The sequence below is a fragment of the Hesperophylax consimilis genome, chromosome 11 (genome assembly GCF_061612785.1).
Source record: "Hesperophylax consimilis isolate HC1 chromosome 11, BYU_Hcon_1.0, whole genome shotgun sequence".
NCBI classification, from domain to species: domain Eukaryota; kingdom Metazoa; phylum Arthropoda; class Insecta; order Trichoptera; family Limnephilidae; genus Hesperophylax; species Hesperophylax consimilis.
This window is the reverse complement of record NC_142846.1, coordinates 16,969,410-16,985,747: the sequence shown is the minus strand read 5'-3', so window position 1 is coordinate 16,985,747 and position 16,338 is coordinate 16,969,410. Positions and strand designations below refer to the sequence as shown.

At 35.2% G+C, this 16,338-nt stretch overlaps 1 protein-coding gene across 1 annotated transcript; it reads right to left on the bottom strand.

The window, feature by feature from the left end:
- Positions 1–1,095: 1,095 nt before the first annotated feature.
- On the bottom strand, positions 1,096–7,499 carry Ktl (BTB/POZ domain-containing protein Ktl). The gene has a single exon (XM_089637355.1). The coding sequence runs from the start codon at positions 7,074–7,076 to the stop codon at positions 6,357–6,359; it is 720 nt and encodes a 239-aa protein (XP_089493481.1). The 5' UTR covers positions 7,077–7,499; the 3' UTR covers positions 1,096–6,356.
- Between the last annotated feature and the right edge of the window lie 8,839 nt (positions 7,500–16,338).

Sequence of the window (16,338 nt, the reverse complement as noted above, 5' to 3'; positions counted from 1 at the left end):
GACAAGTTCCCACTAAAAAACTCAACACATAAATACGTTACAAGGCTCACAGAAAACTTACTAATACCAAAAGCAAACAAAACAATATTCCAAAAAGGACCATACTACATGGCCATTAAAGTATATAACAACCTTCCACATAACATTAAACAAATACAAGATACACACAAATTCAAAACGTTACTAAACACTTTCCTTGTTAATAAATGTCACTACACGTTGAGTGAATACCTCACGTAAATGAAACACCTATTTTTATTGGTATATATATTTGTATTTTTTTATTTTTTCATTGGTTGATTGTTATTTTATCTGTATAAACATTGTAATTAAATAAATGTGGTTAGCTGGAAGAAATGGGGTCTACCCATAAGCTATACCTTTTGTAATTTTAATTTTACAATAAATAATTTTTGATTTGATTTGATTTGATTTGAAATAAGAAATCTGTGTTTTAAAAGTATGGAGTTGAGTTTCGGTTTTTTGTAACTAGGGAGGAGGTTTAGAGCAAGATATATGAATTGTTTTAGTGCTGATGTAGTTTAAAGTTTAGGTATATTGTAGCAGTGGCGGCTCGTGACTTTTGGGTGTACTAGAGTGCTGATATTACAAAAAATTACATTATTGATGTTGTTGCAGCTGAAAACGATTTTTTCACGAGCCAAAATTTACGAGCCGTCACTGCGTTGTAGTTTTGTCTTACTTACTTAACTTATTTTAATACAAAATTATTCTTATTCTTATAATTACACTTATTGTGCAATTCGTGATCAAAAATTTTATAATTTAAATGGTAGAAATAATTATTGTAATAAATAAAAAGTTCCGGTGAATATTTTATATTATTTATTTCATGTTTTTTACGACAATTTGATTTATTCTTACATGAATCTATATTTATTTACAGATATATTATGGATTATAATAATGAATATAATATTATATTATGTCTCTATTACAAATACGTGTGACGTAATCTCAATCAAATCTAATATGAAATGGAGAATATTATTTATTATACATAAAGTCTGTCTGGATACTTTTATTCAATGAAGAATTTTCATAAATCTTTACAAAGTTAAACGCTTTGTTAAGGAAAATCACACATAAAACTACGTACATTGTAATGATTACCTACAAAGATAGCTATGTTATTATTATGTTTTTGTTTCATTCATTAAGGGTTGTGATTCCCTAATTAAACGTTTAAAATATTTGAACTACATAGATTTTTTACAACTCTCTCAGTTAAAATAAATAATTTAAAATTAATTAAAAAAATTTAAGTGAGTGTTTTTGTTGAATGAAAAAGAATTTTTAGTGACGATATGAATTGAATATTATACATTGTGTGAAGCTTAAAAATTCATTGTTATATTATCATTGTGAGAGTGGGTTTATTTTATTTTATTCAAATAAAACAGATCAAATTGGCACTAATACAGTCTAATTTCATAAAACTTATTTTCCAGATTACCAACTCATATGCCTTCCTAATTAAAAAACTTTATTTATTGAATAATAGTAAAATAAAAATAAAACATTTTATGATTCGTTTTTTCAATAAGCAAAAAAGTTTTACAATAATATATTTTTTAATAATTTTTTCTTTGAGTAGGTATCTAGTCTTTAATTTTTTTCCTTAATACAAATTAACATAGAAATATAGTCTATAAGAGTTACCAGCTATTGGACCAAAATCCAATATTATCAACATTTTTTAATAATAAATACGACTAAACTTTCTTAAACCAATGACTATGTAAATGAAGTTTAAAAACATATCAGGATAAAATATATAAATATTCTTAACTATGATAATCTTAGGATAACATAATCGATAGGAAAATATAATAACAATATTCTAAGCCAATATTTTTAATATGCAGACACAGGCGGATAATATTTGTTTTCCACTACAACATAAATTAGATAATAATGGAAGAAATTTGATATACTTTGTAATATGATAGAGGACTTCAGATAAGTGTTGTTATCATATACTCTAATATTGTAAATGACTCGTGTATAACACGTTACATGTTTATTCTCTTGAGGAGAGCAACGAATCCTTGGGTAATGGATATGAGTTTACATAATTACATGATTGCAAATCAAAAGCTTAAAAGAAATATTTTACAAAAATAAATTATCTTTCCTTTCAGCAAAGCAAATCTTTATTTACCCCGCATTTTGAATTGGACCCACTATACTTGATCGAATAACAATGATGAATATTTACGTATTTCACGGAAAAACTGAATTCGGAGTTCTTGTAAAATAAGATAAATATCATTTAAAATTCAGATTTTACTATTATTTCAGAATGGAAGTCGAGTTTATTATCTTGCTAAACCCACTGTTTTCCTTTTATAACATACGAGTTTCCCATAAATTCTCATAAATACGCCGATTTTCGGTGTATTCTGTATTTCCATCGCAATATATATTTGTAAACATTGAATTTCATGCGCGAAACTTTAGGGACTCATTCAAACGAAAAAGAAAATTTTCATCTTTGCTTTTTTACTTACGGCGGTTACGCACATCAATCGCGTTTAGCACTAATTGATCGTGTTCGGAAAATACCTAGAACTGTGTTTCTCAACGTGGAAAGCAATGTGATTGTTTTGGGATGCATTGTGACTTTCTGAGAAAAAAAATGGCTACACTAGCATAAAGGTCAACCCGGCGCGCTATGGGGTTATAGTCAATTCTGTGTTGGTGGGATCGTACTATTATTGCGTGTTTATACATGATATAGTGATTACATGTTGTTTTACTCAAGTGTGTAAATGGTTAACCTCGATATAGGCCTAGTGAGGTTGATTATTATTGTAAAAATGATGCTTTATATTCTGTGATAAACAATAAATACAGTTAAAAAATATATTATCTATTATTCGTAATTAATGAAACGCTAGGTTTATCGTTCGTTTAACGTTGCTGTTCATCATTTCTTTTGTTTGGGTGGGGTATTTCATGGTGCAAATGAGGTTGAGAAACACTGATCTAAGTTAAATACCGACCTAGTAACAAAATTATTATTAAATTGTAATAAGAAGGTACATTTTTTGAATTTAAGTAAATATTTTAACATTTTTGAACCCCTTAATTTCGCGGTATGATCTTGAACCAAAGTGTCTAATTCTGACATGTTTTATAATGTAATAACTTAACCATTGTATTTTGTCTTGCATTAAACTTCGTAATATAAAATGACTTATTTGTTGCGGAAGACTGAAGGGGAGTTTCTCTAATAAAATATGTACCTCGCTTGATTATTTCACGGTACAGTACTTCTTCCGCCCAGGGGGTTTATAAAACGATTTTTCTATGGAACCTCGCTGTAGGATTCAATAGAAATCTGTTGTTGCAAAATTCAAAATGCTGCTATGAAATATAATATACCGAGTAAAAACGTATTAAAAACCTTGTGCAAGGAAAAGTTAGGTTTTCCTTCTCTTCACTTTCCTTTCATGAAGTTTTAATTAAATTCTTATGAAATAGTCATAACTTTTTTCGTCAGTATTTGCAAAGATTCAGATCTGAATTAAACTGCAAAAGTATTACTTCAGGAGTAATATAAATAACATTGTTTCAATAATACTTAAGAATCAGGAGTAATATAAATAATATTGTTTCAATAATAATTAAGAATCAGGAGTAATATAAATAAAATTGTTTCCATAAAAATTAGGAACGTGTCGTTTGTTTCTCTTGTTTTTCAGTAAATTTGTACAAAGCTTTCTAACATTTTTCTATTTAAAATGACAAAACCTGAGCATCACTCTTTGTCTATTTCATAAACTTTCGTGATCGACTTTCAACAAACAGCTATATATTTATTGTTTGTTTTTATAAGCAATTTTCTGGTCATGTCATCATTTCCTTTGATCTGTAATATATCAATATGTCGACTTGTCAACGAACTCTATTGACGCTGTTTGGTTGTATAGAATCTAAATTTCATTAATCATGTATTCATAAATATCTGAGTACAGTTTTAGCAAAGAAATCTTAAGAATTGAAAATTAATCGAGATTTCGAAGATTTTCTATGCTGTTTTTCACTGAGCAAAAACTGTCTAAATTTCTCAGACTATTTAAAATTCATAAAGGTATCAAGAAAAAATATTTTTATATTTTATAAATATTATGCAAGGAGTGCATACTGATAGAGTTGTCTCTCTCTATCTTACCCGGTGGCCTAGTTATTAAAGTACCATTAAACAGGCAGCCGCCTAGTGCGGTGATTTAAATATATATTATCTGTAAATGTCTATGTCAAATGTCATGTATTTATAAATAAATAAAATTAAACCTTGAAAACCACGAAGGTTTTTAGTCGTTTTCGATTATAGACTCTATCTTACCCGGAGGCTATTTATTTAAAGTATTTTTTATATTGAAAGCATGAAGGTTTTTAGTCGTTTTCGATTCTAGACTCTGTCTTACCCGCTGGCTAGTTATTTAAAGTATTTTTGATATTGAAAGCATGAAGGTTTTTAGTCGTTTTTGATTCTAGAATCTGTCTTACCCGGTGGCTAGTTATTTAAAGTATTTTTTTATATTGAAAGCATGAAGGTTTTTAGTCTTTTTTGATTCTAGACTCTGTCTTACCCGGCGGCTAGTTATTAAAAGTATTTTTAATATTGAAAGCATGAAGGTTTTTAGACGTTTTCGATTTTAGACTCTGTCTTACCCGGTGGCTAGTTATTTAAAGTATTTTTGATATTGAAAGCATAAAGGTTTTTAGTCGTTTTTGATTCAAGACCTGCGTAAATAATCATCTCTATTTTATTGTTTTGTTGATAACGATGATGAATGTGTTTAATATAAATGTTCTCCACCGAAGTCTATAATTCTGAATAATAAATGCCTTTTCAATTTGCTAAAAGGTTTCTGCCGCTATGAAAACATGTTTAAATCTCACAACAGAGTCATAAATTCCACGCGTAACATGTTTACTGCAAATAATAATTTCACATGACGCAAATGTTTATGTTGACATTGAAGATATTACAAACATATTTCAGGGTGCTATCTACCTAGCTAAGAAATTAGATCCTTTTTTAATGTCTCATATCATCACCTATTTTCTATGGTCTCCGTTTTATACACAGTGTTTCACGAGCATACCACAAAACATCGGGGTGAATGAATTTTCATAAAAATCATTAAAAATCAATACGCAGTTAAAAAAATAAAAAAATTTGTGTACAATAATTCTGGATATTTATTTAAACTCTTCGTCGAGGTAAACAAACATTATCATATCTTTTATTATATGGTCGTTAATAAAAAAACTTTTGAGGTTGTTTTCATTAGATTTTCCTGATAAAGCATTATTTTGCATTTGTTTACTGTAATAAATGCAATTTGAAATGAATCAAAATAATTTAATATGGAAAAAATGTACCTGTTTTACTAAATGATTAATAAATTATGGTTAGACACAGGAAATCAATGGGCTTCAATTTAAATTGCTTTGTGGTATAATAAACTAAAAAGATACGTCAAAAATACGTTTTTATTATGTCTATATGGTTTGTAAAGGCACATTATAATTCGTTCGGTGGAGAAGGTCACGCCTCGCGCAATCCAGCTTCAGCCAAAGGAAATATAATATTACATAAACAAACATAAACAAACAGAAAAGCGACAGGTGGAAAACATTGCCCGGCAAGGCGACCAACTATTGTGCCTTGTGCGCCGTGTATGGAGATGCCAATCGATAGCACTATATCGCAGACACCTAATAACTTAACTAATCTTCTGTATTATTAGTGAAAGACAGTAGTAAGTACAATAACATCGAGCCTACGAGGTATATAATACCTGTACATATTACACGCTGTCACCTGTGACGCGTTGTTTACTTTACGTGTTGATGAGAGACACAGTGAAAGGGTGTTTGTAGAGTTACATTATGTTCTATACTGCAAGCGGATCTCTTCAATTCCCCTATTTATTATTTTAATGAATCCTATGTATAGTCAAACAGGGGAATATATTGTATAATATTATACGCTAAACAACAATAAGCGATGTATTTTTTTACCATTTTGTTTGATGATTTCATGAAATAAGGATGTATTCTATTAGTCGTTTTTACAAAATAAAGAGTCGATGTTTTTCTTTCTCTGGACAAAAATACGAACCCATAAACATTGATTTAATTTATTGCTCTCTGAAAAATAAAAGCTTAGAATATTTTTATGCCGCCGTTAACTCATTTGATGATCACAGCTCTTTCCAACGTTTCGCATGGTATCGTACCGGGTGCTGAAGACGCTACATTATTTACTCGCATATCATAGCCAATGGATTTGTTCGGTCAAAGTCAACTGGTGATTAATCTCTGATGAAGACGAATTCATTGTAATGGTTCCAGCGGTTCTCTTCGGAGTCCACCCCCGGCTTCAGTTCCGCTGCGCTGCCCGCAGTTCCACTTCCGCAACTGCCCACCATCTTGAAGCCCTGTTCCTGCAGCATGTCGAAAGCTTGCTCGATGAACGAGTGCTTCAGGAAGAACCTCGAGGTGTAGCGGTCGGTCAGGCCGTGATCCGGGTCACGACTCTCGTTCAGGGTCTCTCCGAATACGTCTCGGCACAAGGTCACTCTCCCACAAACCAAAATACGTGAAAGTTTCCTAAACTTAACATCTGCCAGGCCGTCTCGGCCGAAGGCGAAACTCCCCCTGTAGCCAACGGTAATGCTACCCTTCTCCTTGTTCTTGGTCAGCTCCGCGCCAAACTGGCCCGTGAGCGCCTCCACCATGGACCCCAGCTTCAGGTGTACCGCCTCGTTCCGCAACCTCTCAGCCTCGCGGAAGCTCTCCGGCAGCACGAGAGAGTCGTTCCTGAGAAAATCCAGAACATACCGGAAGAGGACCCCATCACGGTCCAGGAAATACTTCCCCTTGGCGTCTCTGGTCACTGGCGTTCTTCCGGTAAATATGGCCGCCAGCAGCGAGTCCGCTTCCTTTACCAGGGTGCTCAGAGATGTCGTGTAGAAGACTCCTCCGACGTTCAATTCCACCGTGGAAGGAAATACCGTGGAATTTTCCGCCATGCTGAGATTTGCGTTGAAACTTTTCACTTAACTCGAATATTATTATTGCACTCGGAACTTGTGTACGATCCACAGTCACACTCTCAACTCCGCTCACGCCAGCATACCTGTGGCAGACTGATGAGAAACACTCGCGATTGTCGACATCGGGTCAGCCAAGAAGACACGACCTCCTCCCGCACGAGCCGGCTAGTGACTGGCTGACTGAGTGACTGGCTTTGCTATGCCGTGCTGTACTGTGCTGCTTAATGCTGGCTGACAGTAGCCAGTTGCGAGTGCGACTAGGTCTAGGTGCGGGTGTTTCGCTCGGCGGCCGATCACGTTACGATCGCTAAACTTGAACCCAGTCCGACCACATCCTGCGATTATACTTTCCTCAGTTAATTATTAAATTTGCAATGGGTCAGCAGGTCGCGGGGAAAGTACGTGTTGATATGTGGTGGGAAAGTTTATTGCGTGCATTATAAGAGTCTGTCCCTCTCTGGCGGAGGCTGTCAGCATCTGTCTTCCCAGTCGGGGCCGCGGCTCACCGACTCTGATCAATACGGCCCTCTCTGCCATGCGCACTACCGCCCTAGCCCCCAGCTCGCCCCCAACTCGCCCCCGATCACCCTCCACCCCTGCCCACATCTCTACACCGGAGGGCATACATACGGAGGGCGCTGCATCCTACACCACCCCCAGCCCCCGCAACATCTGTTAGAATAACACTACACTCGTCTCTGAGCAGCTTTATCCTAGGTTTTATCAAAGATAAGAAAGCTTTCGCAGGATTACTACTTCATTCATATTATTGCATTGAATAAAAACATCCATGTGTAAGTTCAATTCCGAATATAAAATATTATCTAGCTAAGTTGTTCCACTCGTTTTGTTCGATTATTTAATTCATGTTTAAAAGATTACTAAAAATCATTTTAATGATAATGGGTGGTATTTTTCTTTAAATTGGATAGTTATCAAAATGAGTCTAAAATGTCAAGTAAGTTTTTTGAACAGAAATATTCCATGGTGTTCCGACAAAGATTCGTTAATTATTCATATAATAATTAATATTATTATAATTTTGTTCCAGAATGTGGGGAGGTTAGTGCAACCCCATACTTCCCATATAGTTATACATATTGATTTATAGTGGGTAGATAATTAATATTTTAATAATATATGCATTATAGTTTTTCGATATTATAATTGTTACCTACCTATTATGTTGACACAATTAATAGAGCATACCTAATAAATACCTATTGAAGTTGTGACCATCTAAAAATCTTCGAACGTTGAACACTAGCGTCATGAAATTTGTGACTTTTCTGTAAGTATACAGTTTCTAACTTTAGGATGTTCAACTAGATAAGTACTTTTAGTTCGCAAAGTCATTGGTATCATGAGCTAAGGATCTTTTTCAAGTTTTCGTTTAGCATACATATTTTTCAATGGTCAATAAGAAAAAAATATTGCCGAGGAGGATGTGCTTAGGAGAAGAAGGAGATTGTGCTTTCTACTTAAATAACTAAACGCCACCCCGTTTCCCCGCAGGGGTAGGAAGAGACGACGGACCGCCAAACAACTCGGTCTTGGCACACACCCCTTGCCTCATTCACATTCATACATACTCTTCTATTATTCTGACTTTTGACATGGCCCGACTCAAGTATCTAATTCACTTGATCGTGTCATGTCTTCCTCGGGCGTCCCCGACTTATGCTACCTTAAATACCTATATTTTAATATAGATAGTATATTAAAAAATCTTTGTTATGATTATCGTCGCCACGGGTTTTTAGCGAATTAATGTTTACATTAGAAAAGTAATTTGAAAATATTTTGACCTACGAATTTCATTCTAATAAAAAAAAAGTACAACGAAAATGTAACGAAATGTAAATTATTCAAAACACCACCGTTATTCGCCTAAATCGCTTATAGAAAGAATGTACGTACCTACCCACCGACAAACTTTAGGTATATAAAGTCACATGGATCATTTAGCGTAAAAGATTTAAAAGATTCTTAATACTTTTGCAATACTTATTTTTCTCCTTGCACAAGTGTTGCTTTTTCAATATTACGTGTTGTGCGCAAGGTTTTTTTAAAATATCAGAAAGTTTTCTCCGTGTGTGGCGTCTTCGTTTGGTATATCCCCCTGGTACATCAGATGGGCTTATGATTGTTGCTCCTCAAAATATGATAATATCAGCACACCGCTATCGGCACGAAAGCGGGCCGCAGATAGCAGCGCACGGTTACGTTTCATACGTGGCTTTAGCTTCGTTCACTATGGCCCGGTATATCAGTCAGTCCGTACCCTCGCTATGTGGGACATTCCTCACGCAAATGTAAGCGGGCTAAATCGACCACTGAAGCCTTGGTAAGCTGCAGAATAGTTCCCGCTTTATACACCTAGGCGGTAGCAGTAAAAAATATCAAATTTGATATACGTAAGAAATTACGTACAATCAGTCTAAGATAGACAAATAGTCTGGTAAGGTATTAACGAGGATTTTTTCAACGTCAATACATATTATTATCATCATTTCATGAATAGTGCATTGACTACAGCAAAACAAATAATAATTAAAATTAGTATCCTCGCGTATAGCACTATGCTGATTGAAGGGGGAAACTTTATCAACAATCAACTCTTAAATTAGCCACCCTAAAACATTTGACATTTTGAAATTTCTCGATCTCCCGATGACGTAGGGCATAGATATACCACTCACGCAACATAGAAAATCGAACACTTTAATAAAATCATTGACAATACGTGTAATATTGCTGACATCTAGGCTTCCGACCTACATACGGATTATGTTTCAAGCCGCGCTAAGCTCTACATTCCAACCACGCCGAGATTTAAATCAATCGATATACCGGGCCTATGAGCTACCATACATATGTACACATAGCTACGCACGGCTGCGTGAGATGTGACGTAAGAGGCACTTGCGTGGGCTGCAGTGGATGCGCCGGCTACGGCAGGCAATTTTCTCCTCCCGCACCCGCTCCCACCTTTGATGAGACAAGAAGTGAAAAATCGGTCCCACTGTTTTATTAGTCAAATGTGAGCTCAAACGCTCCTAACGCCGAAAGACAGGAAAATACGAGACGAGATGATGAGATATCAGTACGCAATAGTACCTCTGTGATTATCCCATGAATTTCACGGATCTGCGCTAATCACATGATTATAACGAATAAAATTAAATTCCACCCTTAATACGGTGTACTCATATATTTACATTTCAAAAGCTTCTACTCTTATATTACTCAATTGTCAATGCTTGGTTTATTTCCAAACCTTTTTTAAAGAAGAATATTATAGTTCTAGTGCAGGCTCACCTATAAACAAACTTCTCGGTTTCTTTGCGTCCTAGTTTTATAAATCTTGCTATCGGCGATTCTTCATACATTTTCCGTCCGCCAGACGCCACTAATTCCTAGTATTATTTCTGTAAAAAAGTGATAACATTGTTTTCTTATTTTTTAAAATACTTTTATATATATCCAAGTAACTATCACACTAAGATTTGTTGCATTAATTATTTTAGTTTCGTAATAGAAACGGCTGCTCGAACTATTTCACATACAACTTAAATTTGGATTTGGTGCCAAAATACTTGTGTTTCAAACTATAAAATATAAGCCATAAAAAAATCGATTTTTCAAAATTCGATTTCTAAAAAAATCCCTCCCAGTATATCAACATAGTGAAATATAAAAAAAAAACATTTAAAATTTTAAAAAATATATTTTGAAGGGCTTAAATTTAAATTTCAAACGACCGGTTTATTTTTGAACACATTTTTTTGTAACGCTTTTTTACAATGTTTTATTGTTTTTAAATATCATTTTATTTATATAGTAGGTTGGGCAAGATTATTTTTTAATAATTAATTATAACTGATAATTTAAAAAATAAAAATAAATTAATAAATCAAAAAAATTAATACTTTAACCGTCTATATTTTATAATTTAACATGCAAATAAAGTCGTACATATCAGTACTATAAATTCGACATACCTTTTGATTAAAAAATAATTATTCGGTTTTGGAATTGATATTTTGGCCTTAAATTTACGTTTTATCATTTCATATTAATTTCTTCAATACGTTTAATATCTTTATTTTTTACTACTTGAGACGCCAATGTGTCATCTTCACACTACACAAAATTATAATTTTTTACAATTTTATACGCCCATGGGGCTTTTGCATTACTACAATAAGACTGTTTTTTATAAATATAATTGTATTATATCATCAAGCATATTTTTGTCATAAACGTTTTTGAAAAAGTCAGCAAATTAGTTCGCTATATCTTATGTACAGGGTTTTCCAATAAGAGGTGTTATTTTGATATTCAATCGTAAAAGATCAATGGTTTCGTTGCTTGTGTGGGACATAACGCCGTTTTGTTGAAACTAAACGTTGTTCAAATCAATACCATCTAATTCCGGCCATAAAAAATCATTAATCATCTCTCGATAGCACAATCCATTCACCGTAACTGTTACTCCAGCCTCATTTTCGAAAAAGTAAGGTCCAATCACTCCGCCGGACTATAAACCGCACCAAACAGTCACACTTTGAGGATAAAGAGGCTTTTCAACAATAACTCTTGGGTTTTCCGAGCCCCAAATATGACAATTTAGCTTGTTGACGAAGCTACCGAGGTGGAAATGGGCCTCATCACTCAAGATGATTTGCATTTGATTCACTCAAGTGAATTTTAATAATTTCAATGCGTTGTTGAAGCGTGTATCGTTCCATTTTTTATTAATGGCGTAGTTTTTACTTGTCAAATGTCAAAAAATGACAGCTTCAAAGTAACATCTACCAAAATAGCGGGCTATTCAAAATAATACCTTTTATTGGAAAATCCTGTATTATCAGCTTTTCTATTGTCCAAATGCGCAGATTGAGGATAGTTTGAGTTAATATTGCTATCCTCTTTTAATGAAGGTTTTTCGTCTCTAAGGCACCATTTACAGTACATTTTTCAGCAATGTAAACATTAGGTTTGTGTTATCCTTATAGTTTTGTCACAAATTATATCAATTATCGTAGTTACCTACTAAAATCTAACAACAGCTACTCGTGCGAACTTTGCAGATTCCGCTTAAGTTCTTAACCAAACATAGTGTGTTGTTTTAGTTAAAGCAAATATTTACTAATGCAGGAGCGGGTGAAAACAATGACAATAATTATTGAAGACTTCGAACTAAGTTATCCTACCTAGTACCTACCAAAAAATATAATAATAATTTTCAAAAATATCTAATTAGCGTTAAATTTACATATTTCAAAAACCCATTAATCACCATTTGAGTGCATGTTCTGAAACAAACTTTAAGCTTTATAATTAAGATAGTTAATATACTTTAACTAAGTAATATCACGATCTTATCATATTGAGAATGTAGCGAAGTTCTCTACAAAGATTCGGAAAATAAGTTTTATAAGTGAATTTTCAAACCATTTAGTTAATTTAATTAACTTGTGAACTATTTAACAGTAAAGTGAATAATTATTTTCGGTACTTTATCTTGTATTCACGTTCAGCTGCTTCTATGCAAAACTGCAAAGCGCCAAAATGTTCACATTATGATTGAGGTATTTAACCAGCAAAATGAGATTGCTCTATTAGTCTATTTTCATATCTCGTAAAACAGTCCAATAATTAAGGTGTTAAATAGCGACAGAGGATTTAGTCTCAGATGGCGTCACATTTCTTTCAACCTTGCCTTTCAAGCTACAGCGTCCCAGGAAGTTATATAATATTTCGTAAGAGTTGAGGCGGAGCGATTAGATCTGTTTGTTTTCCAATGTTTTAAGGTCAATTTGTAAATGTCTATGGATAACTATGTACAATGGAACTTATAAATTACGAATCGAATTTTTCGTTCTATCCATGAACAAATATTATTTTCGATGTCAAAATCACTACAAAATAATTCAGATGTTCAACAGATTGTTTGACGGCCTCAGTGGTCGAGGGGTAAGGCTATCGACTAGCAAGCTGGAAGTCACGGGTTTGAATCCCAGCGTGCGCAAGTAAATTTCGTATGATTATTTTGTGTTATTTCATATAATTACTAATTTAAAATAATGTATTGGATATTTGCTGCACGTTCCAGAGTGGAAGATACTCTCTGTATCGCCCTGCTGTAAGACCTCCATTCAGAATTGAAACGTTGCTTGAAATGGCTTTAGCCGCGTTTGGTGACCAGATCTTAATAGCTAGGTACTTCGCCACCTTCCTCTTTCCCCTACCCCTCCCCACTACCACAACATACCCCATTACGAGATGCAGAGCCGGCCCCAGGCGGGCGCAATTAGAGTAGTCGCTGATAATACCTAAAACCTAACAGTACTAACATTATTGATTATAGTAATCACCTACCTAGGTATAATTTTAATCGCGCCAGGCGCCGTTTGGCTCAGGTCCGGCACTGCGGGGATGCCATAGTCTTACTGGCTCTAGTCGTTTGGGAGCAGAGCAAAGACTCTTGTGCGGTTTCACATAAAAATGTTAATTATTTATTTATTTAAGTTTTGAATCCAGCCGGACTGGAAGGATAGTGCAATCCTAGCCACCCATATTACATGAGATATAGAAGTATATAAGAAAAATTCAATTATAAAAAAAATATAGGCCATTTTAACATAATACGAAAACAACATATACATAATTCAAATTAAATATGACTGTAAATTTAGGGATGGTCCATCAAGTGGGGAGATCGCTGAACCATCTGTAACCATCGCTTATTTAGGGATCTTCCATCAGGTGGGGAGGTCAACACATCATCTGCAGCCATCGCTCATTAAGAGTTCGTCTATCAGGTGGGAAGATCGCCGCATCATCTGCAACCGTCACTTATTTAGGGATTGTCCATCAGGTGGGGATATCGCCGCATCATCTGCAACCGTCACTTATTTAGGGATCGTCCATCGGGTAGGGAGGTCGCCACATCATCTGCAACCCTCGCCCATTGAGTGGAGAGCAGAACCACACGGATGCAGCTACGACAGTGACAATGGTTGACTTTGACTTTCAATTTGGGAGGTACTGCCGTAATGGGTTCATGGGGTGAGGTTTTCCTGGGTCTTGGCGGCGAATGCGTCTAGATAGAGTGACACTGGTTGAAAGAAGACTTTTGGCCTCTCTAGAAGGAATCTCTCGACCGATGGATTCAAACGTCCGTCACTTCTAGACAGACTGACCCCAGATTCCAACCCTCCACTCATACCTGTTTCCTTCCCTCTCCTCTCCTTCCTTTCCATAAAAAAATTCTCCACACCGCATCACCTAAGACGACATAGGCCCTACGGGTAATTATTTTCATCAGGGCCTCCTGCGTGGAGCTAATGAAAAAAAAACCTCCTGCCCCAGCTTCTAGCTAGTTGATGGCAAAGTAAGGCGGGGAATGAGTGCACCCTCCCCTCTGTGAACATCGTGGAGGCACTGAAGAACCTTGATAGTTGCATAAGTTGCCTGTATGCATGGTTATATATCAGTGATATAATATCACACCCTCAGTTTGTCCCATTGAACAGATATCATCTCTTTCCATTTCAGTACCGACACTTTCAATAAACTTTTACTTTTTAAGAGTTGGTAGGTGGTAAAGTTTTAAATTGAATGGATTACGGTTACGATTACTCGGTTACGTCAAAAACCTGCACAAAACCAGGACAACATGAATATGAAGCCATGACCTAACTGCGGTCGGCGTAACCGCTAGCCAACACGATTCAATTACCACTATCATTGTTCTGCGTTTAATTCACATTCACACATACAGGATACGAGTAGATACCTTAGTAGTTTATAAAATCGTGAATTACTGTCTAATACTTGTTAACAGCATGATACTCGAACTCTTGAGGTAATTTTTTGAAAGGCACTATACAAATTATCCAATTATTACTCTATAATATATGTATAAATTAGCACCCGTAGTTGTACTGAAGCAAAGCGTATTTTTTACAAGGTATTTTTAACACTCTCTAATGTAATCTCTATTCTTATTGAAAACTAATTGTACCCCGCCACGCGTTGCTATGGGTTAGTCTGTCTGTGCAGATAGAAAAAAAATTACGCGTGCTGATTTTACGTCAAATAGATGTTGCTTTTTTATTTTTTTTAAATATTTTGTCCAACAGATTACGCTGATTTTTAAAAAAACGCATTTCTTTACCTCTCATAAAACAAAACTCAGGCGTATTCAAATGCTAAGTTGCGTCAAAATTTCAAAGTAATCTGTGAATAACTTTCGGAGATTTAAGATTTTGAACAAACGAATATTTAGTTTTATATTTATACGTATATAGATTCTCGAATACATTACCAGTAAAGTTCCACGTTCCATTTCCAAGTTCCACGAATTGAAATAGTTGCATTAAGCTAAAAAAAAACAGATAAAAACGCAGTTAATATTGCATGTTAGAAATATGCCATATTCATAGTTTCAATAGAAAATTAACATAAATAATGTTTGTTGGTTCAATGATTTTAATGTTAATTATTGTTATTTTAGTAGCTCATTTTTTATATCTAAAGCTGGGTCCAGACATGTTCTTTTGTCCGTACCGTACCTCCGTTTCGTATCAGCGTCGCGATCAAGAACGCTAGTTTGGACGCCCGTTCGGTACGGTACGGTGGTACGGCGTCTCGATACGGATAGAGGTAAGCTCCGATCCATCGCGAGTCGGTTTTTCGACCCGTTCAAAGGCGATACGGTACGGGTCTGCGCCAGTCTGGACGTGTTCGGGGCGTGCATTGGTCGTGTTCTCTGTCACTACCCGAATCAGCATGCAGTGGGATAACTATAATATTGTGAAGCTTATCGATGGATATAGGGCCAGGGAAGTTCTGAGGGATCCCGGAAACAGGAATTATTACAGTAAAAATATAAAGCAAGATGCATGGGAGGAACTGTCTTTCGAAATGGAGTGCGGTGTCGACGATATGAAGAAGAAGATGGATGCTTTATTGGCTGGGTTTGAAATGAAAGAAATGGAACAAAAGGCATAAAATTGACATGGTGGGAGGAAATGAACACGCGATGATCGCAGCGACGTTACGGAGATACGGGCTCTTGATCGCGACGCGGATACGAAACGGAGGTACGGTACGGACAAAAGATGATGCGTCCAGAGTTTTTGGATCGCGACGCTGGTACGAAACGGAGGTACGGTACGGGCAAAAGAACATGTCTGGACCCAGCTTAACCTTTAAATCATTTTTT